This window comes from Oncorhynchus gorbuscha, linkage group LG10, assembly GCF_021184085.1.
Source record: "Oncorhynchus gorbuscha isolate QuinsamMale2020 ecotype Even-year linkage group LG10, OgorEven_v1.0, whole genome shotgun sequence".
Classification (NCBI taxonomy): Eukaryota; Metazoa; Chordata; class Actinopteri; order Salmoniformes; family Salmonidae; genus Oncorhynchus; species Oncorhynchus gorbuscha.
In genome coordinates, this window is record NC_060182.1 from 88369467 (window position 1) to 88392908 (window position 23442).

The 23442-nt window shown below is 43.8% G+C and overlaps 1 protein-coding gene across 1 annotated transcript; it reads left to right on the forward strand.

Annotated features, from left to right (window-relative positions):
• Positions 1–3345: 3345 nt before the first annotated feature.
• Positions 3346–23395, forward strand: LOC124045339 (dihydropyrimidinase-related protein 5-like). Its single transcript, XM_046364640.1, has 14 exons — positions 3346–3534; positions 7635–7689; positions 7874–8086; positions 14825–14983; positions 15251–15430; positions 15832–15900; positions 16618–16662; positions 17958–18033; positions 18284–18440; positions 19716–19857; positions 20261–20403; positions 20801–21008; positions 21286–21451; positions 21617–23395. Exons 2-14 carry the CDS (start codon positions 7642–7644, stop codon positions 21700–21702), a joined length of 1692 nt encoding a protein of 563 aa, XP_046220596.1. The 5' UTR covers positions 3346–3534; positions 7635–7641; the 3' UTR covers positions 21703–23395.
• Positions 23396–23442: the final 47 nt, after the last annotated feature.

A 23442-nucleotide genomic window follows, 5' to 3' on the forward strand; every position in this document is an offset into this window, starting at 1 on the left:
CTCAAAGATGGCAGAGGTCAGATGGGACCATTGTGTCTTACTCAATCATCAAGTTTGCAGATTTCACAAAAGTGGTTGGTTTGATTACCAACAATGACGAGACAGGGAGGAGGTGAGGTGCCAGGAAAATAACCTCAATGTCAACAAAATGAAGGAGCTGATTGTGGACCTCAGGAGACAGCAGAGGGAGCATTCCCCTATCCACATCAATGGGACTGTAGTGGAGAAGGTGAAAAGCTTCAAGTTCCTTGGTGTACACGTCACTGGCAATCTGAAATTGTCCACCCACACAGACATGGTGGTGAAGAAGGTGCAAAAGTGCTTCTTCAACCTCAAAAGGCTGAAGAAATTTGGCTTGGCCACTAAGACCCTCACAAACTTTTACAGATGCACCATTGAGAGCATCCTGTCTGGCTGTATCACCGCCTGGTAAGGAAACTGTTCCGTCCACAACCACAGGACTCTACAGAGGTTGGTGTGTTCTGCCCAATGCATCATCGGGGGCACACTGCCTGCCCTCCAGGACATCTACAGCATCCGGTGTTACAGAAAGGCCAATAAGATCATCAAGGACCTCAGCCATCCGAGCCTGTTCACTCCACTACCATCCAGAAGGCGAGGTCAGTACAGGTGCATCAAAGCTGGGACCGAGAGACTGAAAAACGGTTTATTTCTAAAGTCCATCAAACTGTTAAATAGTCACCAGTAGCCGGCTTCCACCCAGTACCCTGCTCTGAACTTTAGTCCCCACTAGCCGGCTTCCACCCGGTTACTCAATCATGTACTTTAGAGGCTGCTGCCCTATGTACAAAGTCATGGAACATTAATCGCTTTAATAATGTTTACCTACTGTTTTACCCACTTCAGTCAAGGCCTATCCTATTTAACTATTGCTGTACATAAATGACATATTCATATATATATATATATATATATATATATATATATATACAGTTGAAGTCAGAAGTTTACAAAAACCTTGGCCAAATACATTTAAAGTCAGTTTTTCACAATTCCTGACATTTAATCCTAGTAAAAATTCCCTGTCTTAGGTCAGTTAGGTTCACCACTTTATTTTAAGAATGTGAAATGTTAGAATAATAGTAGAGAGAATGATTTATTTCAGTTTTTATTTCTTTCATCACATTCCCAGTGGGTCAGAAGTTTACATACAGTACATTCAATTATTATTTGGTAGCATTGCCTTTAAATGGTTTAACTTGGGTCAAACGTTTCAGGTAGCCTTCCACAAGCTTCCCACAATAAGGTGGATAAGGTGGATTTGTCCCATTCCTCCTGACAGAGCTGGTGTAACTGAGTCAGGTTTGTAGGCCTCCTTGCTAGCATACGCTCCTTCAGTTCTGCCTACAAATGTTCTATACGTTTGAAGTCAGGGCTTTGTGATGGCCACTCCAATACCTTGACTTTGTTGTTCTTAAGCCATTTTGCCACAACTTTGGTAGTATGCTTGGGGTCATTGTCCATTTGGAAGACCCATTTGCGACCAAGCTTTAACTTCCTGAATGATGTCTTGAGATGTTGCTTCAATATATCCACATAATTTCCCATCCTCATGATGCCATCTATTTTGTGAAGTGGACCAGTCCCTCCTGCAGCAAAGCACCCCCACATCATGCTGCTGCCACCCCCGTGCTTCACGGTTGGGATGGTGTTCTTCGGCTTGCAAGTCTCCCCCTTTTTCCTCCAAACATAACAATGGTCATTATGGCCAAACAGTTCTATTTTTGTTTCATCAGACCAGAGGACATTTCTCGATCTTTGTCCCCACATGCAGTTGCAAACCGTAGTCTGGCTTTTCTTGGTGGGTTTTGGAGCAGTGGTTTCTTCCTTGCTCAGCGGCCTTTCAGGTTACGTTGATATATGACTTGTTTTACTGTGGATATAGATACTTTTGTACCTGTTTCCTCCAGCATCTTCACAAGGTCCTTTGCTGTTGTGCTGGGATTGATTTGCACTTTTCGCACAAACGTACGTTCATCTCCAGGAGACAGAACGCGTCTCCTTCATGAGCGGTATGGCGGCTGCGTGATCCCATGGTGTTTATACTTGCGTACTATTGTTTGTACAGATGAACGTGGTACCTTCAGTCATTTGGAAATTGCTCCCAAGGATGAACCAAACTTGTGGAGGTCTCCCATTTTTTTCTGAGCTCTTGGCTGATATCTTTTGATTTTCCCATGATGTCAAGCAAAGAGGCACTGAGTTTGAAGGTAGGCCTTGAAATACATCGAGGTACACCTCCAATTGACTCAAATTATGTCAATTAGCCTATCAGAAGCTTCTAAAGCCATGACATCATTTTCTGGATTTTTCCAAGCTGTTTAAAGGCACAGTCAACTTAGTGTATGTAAACTTCTGACTTCACTGGAATTGTGATACAGTGAATTCTAGGTGAAATAATCTGTCTGTAAACAATTGTTGGAAAAAATACTTGTGTCATGCACAAAGTATATGTCCTAACCGACTTGCCAAAACTACAGTTTGTTAACAATACATTTGTGGAGTGGTTGGAAAAATGAGTTTTAATGACTCCAACCTAAGTGTATGTAAACTTCAGACTTCAACTGTATGTATACAGTACCAAATCAAACAGTTTGGACACACCTACTCATTCAAGGTTTTATTTTATTTGTACTATGTTCTACATTGTAGAATAATAGTGAAGACATCAACACTATGAAATAACACATATGGAATCATGTAGTAACCAAAGAAGTGTTAAACACATCAAAATATATTTTGTATTTGAGATTATTCAAAGTAGCCACCCTTTGCCTTGATGACAGCTTTGCACACTTTTGGCTTTCTCTCAGCCAGCTTCAAGAATGACTTTTTTCCAGTCTTGAAGGAGTTCCCACATATGCTGAGCAGTTGTTGGCTGCTTTTCCTTCACTCTGCGGTCAATTTATACCAGACCATCTCAATTTTTACAACTCTGATATATGTTTTTTTTCTAAGTTGCCGAAATGCCACATGCTTCATTTACGTTATTTGTACATTTATATTGTTAGTACATTTGTAACAACCTAACTGTTACGAAACTTCTATTTGATCACTGTTAGGAAACTTCTATTCGATCACATAAGCCTTACATAGCAAATTAGCAATTACATTTTTTGTTGACCAAATTCGACACTCTCGTTGACTTCCATACAAAGATTCCTCACTTCGTGGGTTTTTCTCGTGGACAGATGTTGGGCGGAGTAAAACCTCTCTCTTCGCCTCTTCCTCTCTGTTCCTACCCACTGCCTCCAATAACGGTACAGCTCCCTCCAAGTGGATACGCCCTAAGTGCATACTGATTGGTTCCCCTGGTGGCCGATCTGCATTATCTACCGGTGATTGGAGGGTCTGCACGTTGCACGGGCTTGGATGCTGTGACCGGAGGTTGAGAAGCCTGGAGTCTGCTCACTGTCTACCGCAAGTGTTCGTCTCATTCAGCGGATTGGTGCTGTGGTAGGCTATCAGAAAGTAACCCAAAAGGCGTTTTGGAGCCGTAGGCCGGTAGGAGAGGTATGTGGAACGAGATTGTGATATGCAGCCTTAGCATACAGTTATGTACTAAGAATAAAGTGAAGAAGCTTTGACTTGGGGACCCAGACTGTGCGGGTGTAGCCATCGGATCGACCCTAGACAACGACGCTTGCTTTATGTGGATACATTGTTTCTCATTCTGACTGGCTGAATGTCTAGTGTCTGCTACCCGGCGACCTGACTGCTTCTTGTATATTTCTGATTCTGCCTTCCTAATTCCTTTCATGCCATCATTAGCTTTTGTTGGCTAGTCGAAATTCTAACCTAATAGGCTATAGGCTACCGGTAGACAGCATATGGAACTCAGACAGGGAACGTAAGCGCTATAGCTAGCTATCCAATTGCACATGCTATGAATTTGGCCCATCGATTTCTAGGTTCCAAGTGCAACATTATATTTTACTGTGGGATGGAAGAGAGTATTTATTCATATAGGCTGTTTCGTTATTATGGGAGGGAGGGTTTTGGAAACTGTTTTCTGCATCGGTTTGGAACATTATGTATCCTAAAGGCCGATGTTTCTTTGTGTCAATGTAGGATGTGCGGTGTATTATTGTTGATCTATGATTTATTATATTCAAAGAGAAAATTCTGCCCTTATTTGTTATAGACTATAAGCTAGGGTCTAGCCAGTAACATGTGCAGTAACGTTGGAATTGCTATAATTTTTGGTTGTTTCAATCTGTAACGTTTCAAACTCCATGACCAATTGTCCACGTTGGCTACTGTCATATCTATATGTATGTGACAATTTTGTGAAATATCCTATAAACACTATTTGTAAAAGACTTAGGTCCGACAATACATTAGTCTAGCCTACACAAGACAACCTGCTGGTACTATATTATTTCTGCAGTAGCCTAATGATTTGTGCTCCACCCTGAAATGTGTAAAACAAATAAAAATAAGTAGCCTGTATGTGTTTCTATTCTACCCGGGGAAGGCATATTGTTGTAACTTCATTCCTTCATTAATTATACATCATAAAACACTCAGTAAGATGTGGGTCAACCAGTAGAAGTGATGGATAACAAATGGTTGATGCATGTTCCCTCCCTCCCATATTTCAATGTGAAGTTTTAGACATCAGCTGTCTGCCTTTAAAATTGGCCTAGATTTGCATCTGAGCATGCCTGATCAAGATGTCATCTAGTCAACATTTTTATATAGATAATCTCAGCTCCCTATCTGGAGCTATGAGGAGAGGGAGCATGTGGTGAACCTTCCAGCTGCCGCACCCTCACACCCACACACGTAGGCATGGTGCACAGTCTGCATACGCCCTCACTGTGCACAGAGAACGCATACTCTCACACCCACCACGTCTCACACCATGCACACACGAGAGGGGGGGGGGGGTATTTATCATATTATTCCAATACATTGTATTGTATTGGAAAATGTGAATATCTTCACATTCTGGTGAGATAATACATTTACATTACATTTAAGTCATTTAGCAGACGCTCTTATCCAGAGCGACTTACAAATTGGTGCATTCACCTTATGACATCCAGTGGAACAGTCACTTTACAATAGTGCGTCTAAATCTTAAAGGGGGGGGGGGTGAGAGGGATTACTTATCCTATCCTAGGTATTCCTTAAAGAGGTGGGGTTTCAGGTGTCTCCGGAAGGTGTTGATTGACTCCGCTGTCCTGGCGTAGTAATAGAGATCCCTCTGTCCTGCACCACAGTACACCTATACAGTATGTACAGTTGAAGTTGGAAGTTTACATACATTTTAGTAAAATACATTTCAACTCAGTTTTTCACAATTCCTGATATTTAATCCTAGTAAAAATTCCCTGTCTTAGGTCAGTTAGAATCACCACTTTATTTTTAAGAATGTGAAATGTCAGAATAATAGTAGAGAATAATTTATTTCAGGTTTTATTTCTTTCATCACATTTCCAGTGGGACAGACGTTTACATGCACTCAATTAGTATTTGGTAGCATTGCCTTTAAATTGTTTAACTTGGGTCAAACGTTTCAGGTAGCCTTCGACAAGCTTCCCACAATAAGTTGGGTGAATTTTGTCCCATTCTTCCTGACAGAGCTGGTGTATCTGAGTCAGGCCTCCTTGCTCACACATGCTTTTTCAATGGGATTGAGGTCAGGGCTTTCTGATGGCCACTCCAATACCTTGACACTGTTGTTCTTAAGCAATTTTCTCACAACTTTGTAAGTATGCTTGGGGTCACTGTCCATTTGGAAGACCCATTTGCGACCAAGCTTTAACTTCCTGAATGATGTCTTGAGATGTTGCTTCAATATATCCACATAATTTCCCATTCTCATGATACCATCTGTTTTGTGAAGTGCACCTGTCCCTCCTGCAGCAAAGCACCCCCACATCATGATGCTGCCAACCCCGTGCTTCACGGTTGGGATGGTGTTCTTCGGCTTGCAAGCCTCCCCCTTTTTCCTCCAAACATAACGATAGTCATTATGGCCAAACAGTTCTCTTTTTATTTCATCAGACCAGAGGACATTTCTCCAAAATGTACGATCTTTGTCCCGATGTGTAGTTGCAAACCGTAGTCTGGCTTTTTTATGGCGGTTTTGGAACAGTGGCTTCTTCCTTGCTGAGTTGCCTTTCAGGTTATGTTGATAAAGGACTCGTTTTACTGGGGATATAGATACTTTTGTACCTGTTTCCTCCAGCATCTTCACAAGGTCCTTTGCTGTGGTTCTGGGATTGATTTGCACTTCTCGGACCAAAGTACGTTCATCTCTAGGGAACAGAACGCGTCTCCTTCCTGAGCGTTATGACAGATGCGTGTTCCCATGGTGTTTATACTCGCATACTATTGTTTGTACAGATGAACGTGGTACCTTCAGGCGTTTGGAAATTACTCCCAAGGATGAACCAGGCTTGTGGAGGTCTACAAGCCATGGCTTATTTCTTTTGATTTTTGATGTCAAGCAAAGAGGCACTGAGTTTGAAGGTAGGCCTTGAAATACATCCACAGGTACACCTCCAATTGACTCAAATGAAGCTTCTAAAGCCATGATATAATTTTCTGGAATTTTCCAAGCTGTTTAAAGGCACAGTCAACTTATTTTCTTTCAATTTTATTTTACCTTTATTTAACTAGGCAACTTAGTTAAGAACAAATTCTTCATTTTAATGACGGCCTAGGAACTGTGGGTTAACTGCCTGTTCAGGGGCAGAACGACAGATTTGTACCTTGTCAGCTCAGGGATTTGAACTCGCAACCTTCCGGTTACTAGTCCAACTCTCTAACCACTAGGCTACCCTCCCGCCCGTTCACATACTTAGTGTATGTAAACTTCTGACCCACCGGAATTGTGATACAGTGAAATAATCTGTCTGTAATCAATTGTTGGAAAAATTACTTGTGTCATGCACAAAGTAGATGTCCTAACCGACTTGCTATAACTATAGTTTGTTAACAAGAAATTTGTGGAGTGGTTGAAAAACAAGGTTTAATGACTCCAACCTAAGTGTATGTAAACTTCCAACATCAACTGTATGTACAGGTTCATGTGTGGTTTTAGAGTAAAAAATAATAGAATGAAATTCTGCGGTGGACAGAAACCAGTGTGTGTTTTCGTCCAGACAGCTAAGGGGTGTTTGGTCATACTCAGTGACAGACACAGCCTCCGAGTCAAGCCTGCTAGTTGATGTCACAGCAGCCAGGCCAAGCTGAGAACACTATTTATTGTGTTTTAGAATAATAATATAATATATGTTTTAGAACACAGCGATTCAGTTTGTGCATACATTCTTCACTGTGGTCGAACCCACTACCCTCTTCATCTGAACTGAACAATCGATTCATTTGTGTTCTTCACTCTTCATCTGAATGTAATGCCAATGACTGTCAGTAGTACCACTGCTTGTATATACCTAGTTGAAGTGTTGTGGTATTGCCGGTCAGGAAACGAATACCATTCTCCATGAGAGTGAAAAGTGATTTCTCATCTGCGTGTCGCTCTTTCAGAGAAAATATGCAGAGATAAAATAAAATAAATCTTCTACAATGTTAATTTTGGGACTGTAACTCCCTGCACCACAAGTGAGAAGTGCTAACCCTTCACTTCTCTCTTCCAGAGCCATCATGTCTTCCAGTTCAGCGACAACCAGGATCCTGATCAAGGGTGGCAAGGTGGGTGTGTTGTGTTGACTGCTGTTGTGGTTATTGATGGTGGTGGTGAAGATCCCAGTGGGATTGAAACATTGTCTGTTGATCTGAAATAAATCACTGGGGAGTGTTGCAGATATTACCTGTTTCATTTATTCATTTATTTATTTCTGTCCATCACCTGATTCATGCATATTTTTTCCACCAGGTGGTGAACGATGACTTGACGCAGGAGGCAGACGTCTACATTGAGAACGGTATCATCATGCAGGTGGGGGAGGGACTGATGATCCCGGGAGGGGCCAAGGTGATTGACGCTTCTGGGAAACTGGTCCTCCCCGGGGGGATCGACACCAGTGTGCACCTCCAGCAGACTTTCATGAATGCTACCACCGTGGACGACTACTACAGCGGCACCAAGGTATCTGTTGGCTGTATGGTCTTCAGGAGTCCTCTGAGGTTGAGAGAAAAAAACACTGCTGTAGGCATTACCCTCAATAACCCAGTGTTGTAGGCATTACCCTCAATAACCCAGTGTTGTAGGCATTACCCTCAATAACCCAGTGTTGTAGGCATTACCCTCAATAACCCAGTGTTGTAGGCATTACCCTCAATAACCCAGTGTTGTAGGCATTACCCTCAATAACCCAGCGCTGTAGGCACTACCCTCAATAACCCAGTGTTGTAGGCATTACCCTCAATAACCCAGTGTTGTAGGCATTACCCTCAATAACCCAGCGCTGTAGGCACTACCCTCAATAACAGTGTGGTGGGCATTACCCTCAATAACCCAGCGCTGTAAGCGCTACCCTCAATAACAGTGTGGTGGCATTACCCTCAATAACCCAGTGTTGTAGGCGTTACCCTCAATAACAGTGTGGTGGCATTACCCTCAATAACCCAGTGTTGTAGGCGCTACCCTCAATAACAGTGTGGTGGCATTACCCTCAATAACCCAGTGTTGTAGGCGCTACCCTCAATAACAGTGTGGTGGCATTACCCTCAATAACCCAGTGTTGTAGGCGCTACCCTCAATAACAGTGTGGTGGCATTACCCTCAATAACCCAGTGTTGTAGGCGTTACTCTCAATAACAGTGTGGTGGCATTACCCTCAATAACCCAGTGTTGTAGGCGTTACCCTCAATAACAGTGTGGTGGCATTACCCTCAATATATAAGGGCATAGAGTCCAAGATGTTTATTAACAATCCAAAAGGGGAAGGCAAGAGACTGGTCGTGGACAGGCAAAAGGTCAAAACCAGTTCAGTTCCAGAGGTACAGAATGTCAGGCAGGCTCTAGGCCAGGGCAGGCAGAACGGTCAGGCAGGCTCGAGGCCAGGGCAGGCAGAACGGTCAGGCAGGCTCGAGGCCAGGGCAGGCAGAACGGTCAGGCAGGCTCGAGGCCAGGGCAGGCAGAACGGTCAGGCAGGCTCGAGGCCAGGGCAGGCAGAACGGTCAGGCAGGCTCGAGGCCAGGGCAGGCAGAACGGTCAGGCAGGCTCGAGGCCAGGGCAGGCAGAACGGTCAGGCAGGCAGAATGGTCAGACAGGCTCGAGGTCAGGGCAGGCAGAATGGTCAGGCAGGCGGGAATGGAGTCCAGAAAAACAGGCAAAGGTCAAATCCGGGAGGACAAGCAAAAGAAAATAGAAAAACACACTGGTTGACTTGAACATACAAGACGAACTGGCACAAAGAGACAGGAAACACAGGGATAAATACACTGGGGGAAATAAGTGACACCTGGAGGGGATGGAGACAATACCAGGAACAGGTGAAACAGATCAGGGCCTGACACAATAACCCAGTGTGGTAGGCATTACCCTCGATAACCCAGTGCTCTGTGCATTACCCTCGATAACCCAGTGCTCTGTGCATTACCCTCGATAACCCAGTGCTCTGTGCATTACCCTCGATAACCCAGTGCTGTGTGCATTACCCTCGATAACCCAGTGCTGTATGCATTACCCTCAATAACCCAGTGCTGTTGGCTGCACTGGGTTATTGAGTGTAATGCCAGAGGGCCTCGCCTCTGAGTCTGGTTCCTCTCCAGGTTTCTTCCTTCTAGGGATACTTTGCTACTGTGCTGTTGCTTGCTCTTTGGGGATTAAGGCAGGGTTACTAGTTGTAAAAAAGGCTGTATCAAACAACGTTGATACATTGACAAAAAGGACACGTGTTTTAGGACTGGCATTACGCTCTCTCTGTCTCTCTCTGTATTTTGGTAGAAACCTGCAGCAAGATTGGACTAGCAATGCCAAATACTCAGTTACAACAATGACATTTCCAGTGGGAAGAACAGGTTGTAATGACATCATTATTACAATGCCCTCTGGGAATTTGGCAATATACTATACAAATAGGTCATTGCAATGATGAACGGTCAAATGTAATGGTAGCAACTATTGTTAGAGAAGGCACTATATGGTTTTGTACAGCAATGAGAGTCAATCCGGTGTTATGGGAAGACTGAGATGTAGTTACCATGCATCAATTGATAATTGACCCAGCCTTGTGGGAAACTAACAACCATCTGTCAGACATATTCCACCTCACTGTAACCCACTCGTCCACCATGGTAACTAAATAAACTCATTTTCCCAGTGTGCCTTGCAGCGTCAGGAAAATAACTTAAGATTTTGTGTGCAGACAGACTCCTGAATCCTTCCTCCCTGAATCCCAAGTCGACCCGTAGTCCCTCATTCCCTCATCCATACACACTCCTGGAGATCTGGATAGAAGGACAAAATCCCACTCAACCTCTCAGAAGACAAATTGAAGTAATTACCATGTTGCTAATGAATGACCAATTATCTTTGATCTACAGAAATAGCTAGGGGTTGATTTGGGATTCAGGGAGTGAGTAAGAAATATTCAGAGAACTACAATTAAACCGAGTGTGGTTAGGACTCAGATGCTGCATCTATCTAGACCGAGAAAGGGGATGCATAATTCTGCTGACTCAAGTTAGATATGGTACATTATTCTCTGTTCTGAGTCCTCTTTATTTTATTACATAACTCACTTCCCCATCAATGATTTATATAGATGATGTAGCAGGAAGCTGTAGCTGACTCCTGATGCAGTCAAACAGCAGCGGACTAAACAGGCCGAAAATAATTTAATTCTATTCCATTATATTCTGTATTATTCTTTTCCATTCTCCATTTTATTCTGTTCTATTCAATTCTGTTTTCTATGCTGTTCTATCAGTGCACTGGAGGGAGAGCTGGAGGGATATAGAGGGGGATAAAGGGAGAGACAGTTAAATAAATCGCTCTCCGTTTCTCTATTTGATATTATAAAATCTGTTTTTATTACAATGTATATTGTATACATTTGTTGCTATGGCAATATTGACTCAATGTTTTTCATGCCAATAAAACTGCTTAAATTTTAATTTGAGAGAGATGGAGACAGACAGATGAGGGAAAGCGAGAGATACAGAGAGGAGGTGATGGGGCTGGGGAAGCAAGCAGACTGAGACTGGGGCTATCCCAGTTCATTTCAGGGCATGGATGACTCATCCATCATCATGCTCAACCACCCAGAGATTACACACAGCGTCTGAGAGCATAGCTGTGTTTTAGACCACAAGTTAGCCAAGGGTATGTTATCATTCTTCTAATCTGGGGTTGGCAGACCCTAAGCCCCCCCCATCAATAGACCGTAGCTGCTGCTGTGCTGCCTGGCTAGAGTACCAAGACAAATGCAGATCGGTTTTTGTTTCCATGGCTACCATGGGGCTGCTGCAGAGACAGCTGAAAAAAACCTTTTCCCTCAGGTCATTTTGCTTGAAGACAATAGTTTTCAAACACACTACACTAGACACACTTACAACCCTTACCAGACACTCCTCCACTCTCTTTAGGGTCAGCTGACTCAAAGATGCTATTTGGATGATGCACGTAACAGCACAGTAACAGACTCGGTTGGTGTTTTAAAGGATTTAATGTAGTAGGTATTTTGTTGTTTTACATCAGTATCAACCTGGTTTTCGAAGGATTTAGAACAAATTTTATTAGTCACATGCACCAAATAATACAGGTGTAGACCTTACAGTGAAATGTTTACTTATGAGCCCCTAACCAACAATGCAGTTAAAAAAGCTTGGCCCCAGTGATGTACTGGGCCGTTAGCACTACCCTCTGTAGTGCCTTGCGGTCAAAGGCAGAGCAGTTGCCAGACCAGGCAGTGATGGTGCAGCTGTAGAACCTTTTGAGGATCTGAGGACCCATGCCAAATCTTTTCAGTCTCCTGAGGGGGAATTAGGGTTTGTCGTGCCCTCTTCACAACTGTCTTGGTGTGCTTGGACCATGTTAGTTTGTTGGTGATGCGAACACCAAGGAACTTGAAGCTTTCAGCCTGTTCCACTGCAGCCCCGTCGATGAGAATGGGGGTGTGCTCGGTTCTCTTTTTCTTGTAGTCCACAATCATCTCCTTTGTCTTGCTCACGTTGAGGGAGAGGTTGTTGTCCTGGCACCACATGGCCAGGTCTCTGACCTCCTCCCTAAAGGCTGTCTCGTCGTTGTTGATGATCAGGCCTACCACTGTTGTGTCATCGGCAAACTTAATGATGGTGTTGGAGTCATGCCTGTCCGTGAACAGGGAGTACAGGAGGGGACTGAGCACACACCCTTGAGGGGCCCCTGTGTTGAGGATCAGCGTGGCGGATGTGTTGTTACCTACCCTTATCATGCCTGGGGGCATCCTGTCAGGAAGTCCAGGATCCAGTTGCAGAGGGAGGTGTTTAGTCCCAGGTTCCTTAAGCTTTGAGGGCACTATGGTGTTGAACGCTGAGCTGTAGTCAATGAATAGCATTCTCACATAGGTGTTCCTTTTGTCCAGGTGGGAAAGGGCAGTGCGGTGTGCAATAGAGATTGCATCATCTGTGGATCTGTTGGGGCGGTATGCAAATTGAAGTGGGTCTAGGGTTTCTGGGATACTGGTGTTGATGTGAGCCATGACCAGCCTTTCAAAGCACTTCATGGCTACAGATTTGAGTGCTATGGGTCAGTAGTTGTTTAGGCAGGTTACCTTAGTGTTCTTGGGCACTGGGACTATGGTGGTCTGCTTGAAACATGTTGGTATTACAGACTCTGACAGGGAGACGTTGAAAATGTCAGTTTAGACACTTGCCAGTTGGTTAGCATATGCTCACAGTACACGTCCTGGTAATCCGTCTGGCCCTGCGGCCTTGTGAATGTTGACCTGTTTAAAGGTCTTACTCACATCGGCTGCGGAGAGTGTGATCACACAGTCTTCCAGAACAGCTGGTGCGCTCATGCATGTTTCAGTGTTATTTGCCTCGAAGCAAGCATAGAGGTAGGTTACCTTGTCTGGTAGGCTCGTGTCACTGGGCAGCTCTCGGCTGTGCTTCCTGTTGTAGTCTGTAATAGTTTGCAAGCCCTGCCACGTCCGACAAGCCGGTGTAGTACGATTCAATCTTAGTCCTGTATTGACACTTTGCCTGTTTGATGGTTCGTCAGAGGGCATATTGGGATATCTTATAAGCTTCCGGGTTTAGAGTCCCGCTCCTTGAAAGTGGCAGCTCACTGGTGCTTCCTGCTTAAATTTTTGCTTGTAAGCAGGAATCAGGCGGATAGAATTATGGTGAGATTTACCAAATGGAGGGCGAGGGAGAGCTTTGTATGTTTCTCTGTGTGTGGAGTAAAGGTGGTCCAGAGTTTTTATAAAATATTTTCCCCTTCCCTCTGGTTGCACATTTAACATGCTGATAGAAATTTGGTAAAACTGATTTAATTTTCCCTACGTTAAAGTCCCTGGCTACTCTACTAGGAGCGCCACCTCTGGGTGGGGGTTTTCTTGTTTGCTTATGGCGGAATACAGTTCATTCAATGCTGTCTTAGTGCCAGCCTCTTGACTGTGGTGGTACGTAAACGGCTACCTAAAATACAGATGAAAATTCTCTAGGTTGGAAGTGTGGTCTACAGTTCATCATGAGATATTCTACCTCAGGCGAGCAATAGCTCGAGACTTCCTTAGATATCGTGCACCAGCTGTTATTTACAAAAATACATTGTCCTCCGCCCCTTGTCTTACCAGACACCGCTGTTCTCGCCTGCCGGTGCAGCGTATTACCAGCCAGCTGTATGTTGATAGTGTCGTCGTTCTGCCACATCTCCGTGAAGCATAAGATATTACAGTTTAATGTCCCATTGGTCGTTTAATCTTTCGCTTAGGTCATATATTTTATTGTCCAAAGATTGCACGTTTGATAGGAGAATGGAAGGAAGTGGGGGTTTATTCGATCGCCTACGAATTCTCAAGAGGGCAGCCCGTCCTCCGCCCCTTTTTCTTCACATCCTCTTCACGCAAATCATGGGGATCTGGGCCTGTTCCCGAGAAAGCAGTATATTGTTTGCGTCACTCGTTAAAGGGGGAAAAGGATTCTGAACATGTAATGGAGCAGTAGTGAAGCTTTCATACGTCGGAATCTATGATTATAGAGATGTATCCTATAGAATCATATTTTAAATGTTTGTATATGGATGGCCATATAATGCATTGTTCATTCCTACATTTTGGATCTGTTATGTCCGCCTCAGCTGATTGATGGTCCTTGTTGTAATAAACAATGAGAGGACTGACCGCTGCTTGATATACATTAGTTAGCTCACTGACCGTCTTTAATTACTATAATAACTCTTCATTAGACCCCCCTGGTTTGGGTTACTGATAGATGTATGGGTTTTCCATGTGTGTGTTACAAATGTCACCCTAGTTCCTATATAGAGCACTGCTTTTGACCAGGGTCCATAGGTGGTCCGTAGTACATGGAATAATAGGGTGCCATTTGGGGTGCAGACTATAACATCCACCCAGCAAATAAACGTTAAAGCCATCGTTATGGGTAAGTGACACATTTTACTGTTGATTCATTTCAAAGCTGGGGCAACAGTGACGTGTTCATTCTGTCTTGCTCTAAATTTATAGAGAATAATCAATGCAATTACCTACTAACTAGATGTGACAAGGTTACGAGGCCTTAGAGGGCATGTGTGTGTCCTCTAATACAACCTATGCTGCCTTGTGCCTTATAGGTGACAACGTTTCCACTACCTAGGTCCCATCACATTTTATAAAGACCTGCTCAAATACATTGAATGTGAGTATGTCATCTTTTTCTATTCCTTGTACAGGCAGCCCTGGCTGGAGGGACCACCATGGTTATAGGACATGTGTTACCAGAGAAGAACGAATCTCTGCTGGAAGCCTATGAGAAGACCCGCTCCCAGGCTGACAATAAAGCCTGCTGCGATTACGCCCTGCATATGGGGGTCACCTGGTGGGGGCCAAAGGTAACTGTTGTACTCCTTTGATAACTGGAGTCCGGTGGTATTATACCCTTTTCCATTTTACTGAGCTAAGATGAACCAAACAGAGCCAATCTTTACTACACTGGCCTGATTACACATCCACAAGTTGCTGGATCTGTGCTGGAAAATACATTATGAAAGGAAGATATCACAGTACATATTCAGGTAGGCACGATAATGTGAAAAGGTGTGATTCCTGACTGTTCATCTTGTACAGATGAACTCTAAACTCTAACCCCTGACCTATAGGTACGAGCTGAGATGGAGAGCCTGGTGAGAGATAAAGGCATCAACTCGTTCCAGATGTTCATGGCCTATAAGGACCTGTTCATGCTGAGGGACTCTGAGCTCTTCCAGGCCCTACAGAACTGTAAGGACATCGGGGCTGTGGCCCGTGTACACGCTGAGAACGGAGAGCTGGTGGCCGAGGTGGGTCAGAGTCTCTGGTTCAATATGTAGTTCCATGTCACTGACTTTTCTTCCATCGTATCTTTGAACAGAAAGAAATTATCTGTAATGATTCAGCTTCTAAAAACTTATCTCAATGAGGCAAGTCATTTGCAGCAACCACAATACATACAAACATCAACATCAGAATATCAAAGGATATTTACAGGTCGGCTTGGTAAGTGCAATTTCATATGAGTTGTGTTGTGAGAACTGGTGGCAGAGCAGAGGTGAGACAGAGACCATAGAGCTAGAATTACTAGAACGGACATTCAACGTTACGTGATGGATGGGCCGGCGGACATATTTAGTGTACTCTCTATTTCTATGGGTGATGCAACACATACACCAGGATTCATGACCTCATCCTGTGGGTTTTCTAGGGCGCAAAGGAGGCATTGGACCTGGGCATCAGCGGCCCTGAGGGCATCGAGATCAGCAGACCAGAGGAGGTAAGACCAATCAAATGTATTTTATAAAGCCCTTTTTACATCAGAAGTTGTCACAAAGTGATTTCCAGATACCCAGCCTAAAACCCCAAAGAGTAAGCAATGCAGAGGTAGAAGACCTTCTCTTTACTCTTGTAGCCTGTACTCATATCCGACCACATACTCCCTTGTCTTTCTTTCAGTACATCATAGACATGATGGAATGCAATTCTATTATGGATATCAGCCCTTCATAATATTGCAATGACCCTAGCGTTATGGATATCAGCCCTTCGTAATATTGCAATGACCCTAGCGTTATGGATATCAGCCCTTCATAATATTGCAATGACCCTAGCGTTATGGATATCAGCCCTTCATAATATTGTAATGACCCTAGCGTTATGGATATCAGCCCTTCATAATATTGTAATGACCCTAGCGTTATGGATATCAGCCCTTCGTAATATTGCAATGACCCTAGCGTTATGGATATCAGCCCTTCGTAATATTGCAATGACCCTAGCGTTATGGATATCAGCCCTTCGTAATATTGCAATGACCCTAGCGTTATGGATATCAGCCCTTCGTAATATTGCAATAACCCAGCGTTATGGATTTCAGCCCTTCGTAATATTGCAATGACCCTAGCGTTATGGATATCAGCCCTTCATAATATTGTAATGACCTTTTGAGCAGCGCCTTATGCTACTCACCGCAATATTCTGTTTCTTCTCACAGCTGGAGGCAGAGGCCACCCATCGTGCGATTACCATTGCCAATAGGGTGAGTGTGTGTTCTGTGTCAAGTTGTTGCATTTTCTATATCATCAAGCACATCAGAACCGTGGTACACCACGTGAGAACAAAAGTATGTGGACACTTGATGATCAGAACATCTCATTCCAAAATCATGGGTATTAATATGGAGTTAATACCCTTTGCTGTTATAACAGCCTCCACTCTTCTGGGAAGGCTTTCCAATATATGTTGGAACATGGGGACTTGTGTGGGGACTTGCTTCCATTCAGCCACAAGAACATTAGTGAGGTCGGGCACTGATGGGGTTGAGGTCAGTGCTCTGTGCTGGCCAGTCAAGTTCTTCCACACCGATCTCGACAAACCATTTCTATATGGACCTCGCTTTTTGCACAGGGGCATTGTCATGCTGAAACAGGAACGGGCCTTCCCAAACTGTTGCCACAAAGTTGGAAGCACAGAATCGACTAGAATGTCATTGTATGCTGTAGCGTTTAGATTTCCCTTCGCTGGAACTAAGCAGTCTAGCCCGAACCATTAAAAAACAGCTCCAGACCATTATTCCTCTTTTACCAAACTTTAGTTGGCACTATGCATTCGGGCAGGTAGCGTTCCCCTGGCATCTGCCAAACCAAGATTCGTCCGTCGGACTGACAGATGATGAAGCGTGATTCATCACTCCAGAGAATGCATTTCCACTGCCCCAGTCCAATGGCTGCGAGCTTTACACCACTCCAGTCGACGTTTGGCATTGCGCATGGTGATCTTAGGTTTGTATGCGGCTGCTCGGCCATGGAAACCCATTTCATGAAGCTCTTGACAAACCATTCTTGTACTGATGCTGCTTTCAGAGGCAGTTTGGAACTTGGTAGTCATTGTTACAACTGAGAACAGACACTTCAGCACCCGGCAGTCCCGTTCTGTGAGCTTGTGTGGCCTACCATTTTGTGGCGGAGCGGTTGTTGCTCCTAGATGTTTCCACTTTACAATAACAGCACTAACAGTTGACCGGGGCTGTTGGAACTGTGGCATCCTATGACGGTGCCAAGTTGAAAGTCACTGAGCTCTTCAGTAAGGCCATTCTACTGCCAATGTTTATCCATGGAGGTTGCATGACTGACTGTGTGCTCAATTTTTATACACCTGTAAACAAACGAGTATGGCTGAAATAGCCAAATCCACTCATTTGAAGGGGTGTCCACATACTATTGTGTGTGTGTATAGTGTAACTGATTGGGAAATACCCTGCCATATTAAGGGCAATGGTTTTTCTGGTGAAAGCAAAGGAAACACGTTGTCTCTCTCTGTGTCATTCTCCCTCAGGCCCACTGCCCTATCTATCTTGTCAACGTGTCCAGCATGTCAGCAGGAAATGTGCTCGCCACAGCCAAGATGCAGGGTAAGGCATGTCCTGTTCTTCCTGTCCTGTCCTACCTGTCCTGTCCTGTCCTGTTCTGTCCTGTTCTCTCCTGTCGGATCAGAGATTTCCTGTGGTTTGTTACCCTCTGCTGGCTTGGTCTGATGTGGTCTTCACTACAAATGATTTGTGAACATCTGTCTTGTACAGTAACTGGCCAATACTACATTCTACACACTACACATGACTATCTATGGCTCTGTAGGAACCCATCTTACTGATCTGTCTGTAGGTAAAGTGGTCCATGGGGAGACCACCACAGCCCATGCAGTGCTGAACGGGCTGCAGTACTACCACCAGGACTGGGCCCATGCTGCAGCCTACGTCACAGTGCCTCCTCTACGACTGGACCCCAATACACCAAACTACCTGATGAGTCTCCTGGGGAAGTAAGAGCACACACACACACACTCTTACCTGATGATTCTGCTGGGGAAGTAAGAGCACACACACACTCTTACCTGATGATTCTGCTGGGGATGTAAACGCACACACACACACTTACCTGATGAGTCTGCTGGGGAAGTAAGAGCACACACACACACACACACTCTTACCTGGTGATTCTGCTGGGGATGTAAGCACACACACACACACACACACACACACACACACACACACACACACACACACACACACACACACACACACACACACACACACACACACACACACACACACACACACACACACACACACACACACTTACCTGATGAGTCTACTGGGGAAGTAAGAGGGGAACGTTTCCTTTGTAATCTGCTAAACGTGTTTAATGTTTGAGCCGACATCCGCAGCATTTTTATCTAATGTGATGTTGGGAATTGTCTTAAAAATTATATTGCGGTGCACAGATCGTAAATCTACGTTGGCTTGAATCCAGGCACCAGTCTGTTGGCGTTCAGTAATATAATCCAGGCACCAGTCTGTTGGCGTTCAGTAATATAATCCAGGCACCAGTCTGTTGGCGTTCAGTAATATAATCCAGGCACCAGTCTGTTGGCGTTCAGTAATATAATCCAGGCATCAGTCTGTTGGCGTTCAGTAATATAATCCAGGCACCAGTCTGTTGGCGTTCAGTAATATAATCCAGGCACCAGTCTGTTGGCGTTCAGTAATATAATCCAGGCACCAGTCTGTTGGCGTTCAGTAATATAATCCAGGCATCAGTCTGTTGGCGTTCAGTAATATAATCCAGGCACCAGTCTGTTGGCGTTCGGTAATATAATCCAGGCACCAGTCTGTTGGCGTTCGGTAATATAATCCAGGCACCAGTCTGTTGGCGTTCAGTAATATAATCCAGGCACCAGTCTGGCGTTCAGTAATATAATCCAGGCACCAGTCTGTTGGCGTTCAGTAATATAATCCAGGCATCAGTCTGTTGGCGTTCGGTAATATAATCCAGGCACCAGTCTGTTGGCGTTCGGTAATATAATCCAGGCACCAGTCTGTTGGCGTTCAGTAATATAATCCAGGCACCAGTCTGTTGGCGTTCAGTGATAATATCATGTTCCAACTCAATTTCCCTCCTGACTCGTCCTCTCCTCCTTCTCTCTGGTCTTTAACAGTGACACTCTGAACATTGTGTTATCAAATCAAAGTTAATGAAATGATGGTGCGTGTTTCCCCTGACCTATCATCTCCTCCCTCTCTCTTGTCTACTGCAGTGACACTCTGAACGTAGTGGTGTCTGACCACCGTCCCTTTACCACCAAACAGAAGGCTATGGGCAAGGATGACTTCACAAAGATCCCCCACGGAGTCCCAGGCATCCAGGACCGCATGAGCGTCATCTGGGAGAGAGGAGTGGTAGGCAACGATATAAATAGTATTATAGTATCTCTGTCTAGGCAATGATATAAATAGTATTATAGTACCTCTGTCTAGGCAACGATGTATTATAGTATGTATAATACTATAAGTATCTGTCTAGGCAAAGATCTGTGCTCTACGACCAGATGGCTAAAGAAATGAAGGCATGTATGAAGGCAAAGCTCTACGGCTGGATAGAAAGAAAACAGAAAGACTAGATCTGCTATTGTTGCTGTAACTAACTTGTACCATGGTGCAGACAGAAATGTATCTGTTGCAATATTTGTTGTGCGTGGTCCATGATAAATGCCTATGATGTTTGATTCCCATGGTAAACATATTGATAACACAATTTCCCTCTCCCTCTGACATGGAACATTTTGATCCCCTGCTAATCTAGGTTGGAGGCAAAATGGATGAGAACCGTTTTGTTGCGGTAACCAGCTCCAATGCAGCGAAGATCTACAACCTGTACCCAAGGAAGGGTAGGATCATCCCAGGGGCTGACGCTGACGTGGTGGTCTGGGACCCAGAAGGGACCAGGTATGTAAAACTAGCCACTCACTCCCTCCCATCTCACTACTATCGCTACATCAACCCTTTACCCCCTGGGGGGAGGTTGAACCCCCCTTGGGGAGGTTAAGGTTTTCCTTTAACAGACTTTAAAAGGTTAATTTACATGTGTCCCTACATGAATGTGATCCCTGTGAATGTCGGGGGGGAAAAGCCTTTAAAAGGCACATTGTCAGCTGTCTCGTGCGTTGGGCTACAACGCACCTTGCATTAAATTTGGCCTTACAGTGAGTGAATAAATATTCTGCCCATGATCCATGCGAGAATCTATCCTACAATGCTGGTGTTACTAGCGTTTTTCCCGACTGAGCCACACAAGACCAATAACAGTAGTAGGTGTGAAGACGACATGTTTCTCTGTTTCCAGGACCATCTCTGTGGACAACCAGGTGCAGGGTGGAGACTACAACCTGTACGAGAGTCTCCGTTGCCATGGTGTCCCCCTGGTTACCATCAGCCGTGGCCGTCTGGTCTATGAGAACGGAGTGTTCACGTGTTCTGAGGGCTCTGGGAAGTTCTATCCTCTCAGGACCTTCCCAGACTACCTCTATAAAAAGATGGTGCAGCGGGAGAAGGTACTGTACAAAGCTATCAACAGGATGTGGATTTTAAAATGTTCATTTACAGCAGACAAAATGTGACCTTTAAATGGCAAACTCTCCATACCTGCTTCAGATCGTCTTTATTGTCATCAAGTTTTAGTAAAACACCTGTCTATAACCAGAGACTAATTATCCTGTGCATCTGTGTGTCTGTGTGCATCTGTGTGTCTGTGAGCATCTGTGCGTCTGTGTGCGTCTGTGTGCATCTGTGCACATGTGCGTCTGTGTCTGCCTCTCTGACTCTCCTCAGTGTCAGGCCCTGAAGGCGGTGGAGCGTGAGCCGTACGAAGGAGACGTAGCAGTGATGCATTCTGGGAAGAAGGACTGTGGATCGTGTGACGGGGACACTCCAACACGACCACACACCAAGCACGGAGGACAGCGAGACCTGCATGAGTCTAGCTTCAGCCTCTCTGGTAACACACTGCATCGTTTTGCCTTTGCATCCCTGCCTCTAAGGCGTAGAGAACTTTATTAATCACCAGCTATGATGCAGTGGCTATTCTGTCTCATGAACAATTAGCTCATTTTTGCTAACCTGACAGATTGTAATGTATCTTGTTGTCTATCAATCTCTCCAGGTTCCCAGATCGATGATAAAACTCCAAAGAGATCTTCTGCAAGGATTCTGGCCCCCCCAGGTGGTCGATCCAGTGGAATCTGGTAACTGTGTGGAAGACTAGCGAGTTCTAGAACCAAACAGCTACCATGGTTCTCAATTACAATGAAGAATGGAACCAGGGCCAACCAAGCCAACTGCTTGTTACGTTCTCCCAGAAAGCATAGAAAGAAAAACATCATTCACATTTTATTTGAAAAACAAAAACACGTAGTATTTAGTGTATATTTGATGACAGTCTGAATAACATTTTATATGACATTTTAATATTGGGATATCTGCCTGTATGGTCGAAACCTGAACAATATTGGGCTTAACTTTAAAAAATAAAATTACATTTTTGTTTTTAAATTTAGACAAATTTCAACTAAATTTCCGCAGCAGCTAACATAAGTTGCTAGTTGACTGTATTGGATACTTGGATGCATGTTAGAGTACTGTAAGTCATTATACACTAATGGTTTTAGAGGGTTGGGGGGTTTATTTCTCTGTTTAACCTACAATGCTGCACTTGTATCATGTACTACTTAGCTGCCTTTTCCTTACATTATTTGATGTGTAACAAAACAACTTTTTTCTACTAATACAGAATCTTCATGAATAAATATGATTAGTTATTTATTATTGCACTTGACATGAAATAACGTGGATGTCTCTCAACGTGGATTCCATCATTTTGTGTGAAACACCTATTTTTTTTTGTTCGGTTTCATTCACGATTACATTTGTCTGTTGACTAAAACGCAAATGCAAGCTGATACTTTTAAATGTGACTTGTATTTAATTTTTTATTGTTACAATGTTATTGAGAATATGTCATTCCCCTTTAGGGCACTGTACAATTATAAATATGAGTCCTGAAAAACTGAGGATGACAGCCTAAGAAAGTGCAGAGGTTTTATAGCTTCTATATTCCTGTTTACATTTTAATATAGTAGCACTCTCTTCCTTTCTGATCATCTCATCTCCCATCAATATGAATGAAGCTATGCTGCGTTTACTGTATGTTGTGGCATAGGAACACTGATTTTACTCATATTTAGCAGTGTTCTATGTGTAATAAGTGGTGATATTACTGTACTTTCCTCTGTCTGCAACAAGCTAGCGAGCTAGCTCCACTCTGAAATGCCTTTTTTCTCACCAGCGAAGTCTCTCATTATCCACATATACAGTTAATGTATAGAGATAATATGCCCTTAACATGTGTATCATTGTGATTCCTCTTAGGATGTTCAAGTTAACTACTGAGCACATAACACTTAGCACAAAACACTGTGGAATTCTGGTCTTGACTTGCACTGAAAAGTACTTGACAGTTTTGTATATCTTTTCAGTTGACGTTTCCATGGTTGGAACACTGCATGATCTATAATAAAATGGAATGTTGGGTATTATAAGGGCAATTTAAATATACAAAATGCATGTTCTCCAGAGTTTATTTATGTCAATGTCAGTCAATCCATTATATCACTGGATGACATGTTATTCAAGAGTGTCTATGAAAACCACTGTCTTTCTGTTTTGAGTTGTCTTTACACACTTCCATTGTAAGCTACTGAGAACATGAGTTTTTCCATAGCCTATTTCATTTACCACTGTGCGATAGAGTGCAGACGAGGTTATTCCTGGTGCTGCACAGCCTTTGGTGTTTTCACTGAGGTTTGTTTTAGTTTTATCCTATGTGTTCTTGCAGCTCTTTAGCACAAGTTTGAGTGCAAATAAAACCACACTGAAATGTCAAGCTTGAATTGTGTTTCTTTAAAAAAGAACACAATTATGTATATGGTC

What these genes read in the sequence shown, in the direction of transcription:
- LOC124045339 (XM_046364640.1), top strand. Translation starts at nt 7,642, where the DNA reads ATGTCTTCCAGTTCAGCGACAACCAGGATCCTGATCAAGGGTGGCAAG. An exon ending in TGGGACCCAGAAGGGACCAG is followed by an intron (nt 20,404 to 20,800) that starts GTATGTAAAACT and finishes CTCTGTTTCCAG; the next exon opens with GACCATCTCTGTGGACAACC. An exon ending in AGATGGTGCAGCGGGAGAAG is followed by an intron (nt 21,009 to 21,285) that starts GTACTGTACAAA and finishes GACTCTCCTCAG; the next exon opens with TGTCAGGCCCTGAAGGCGGT.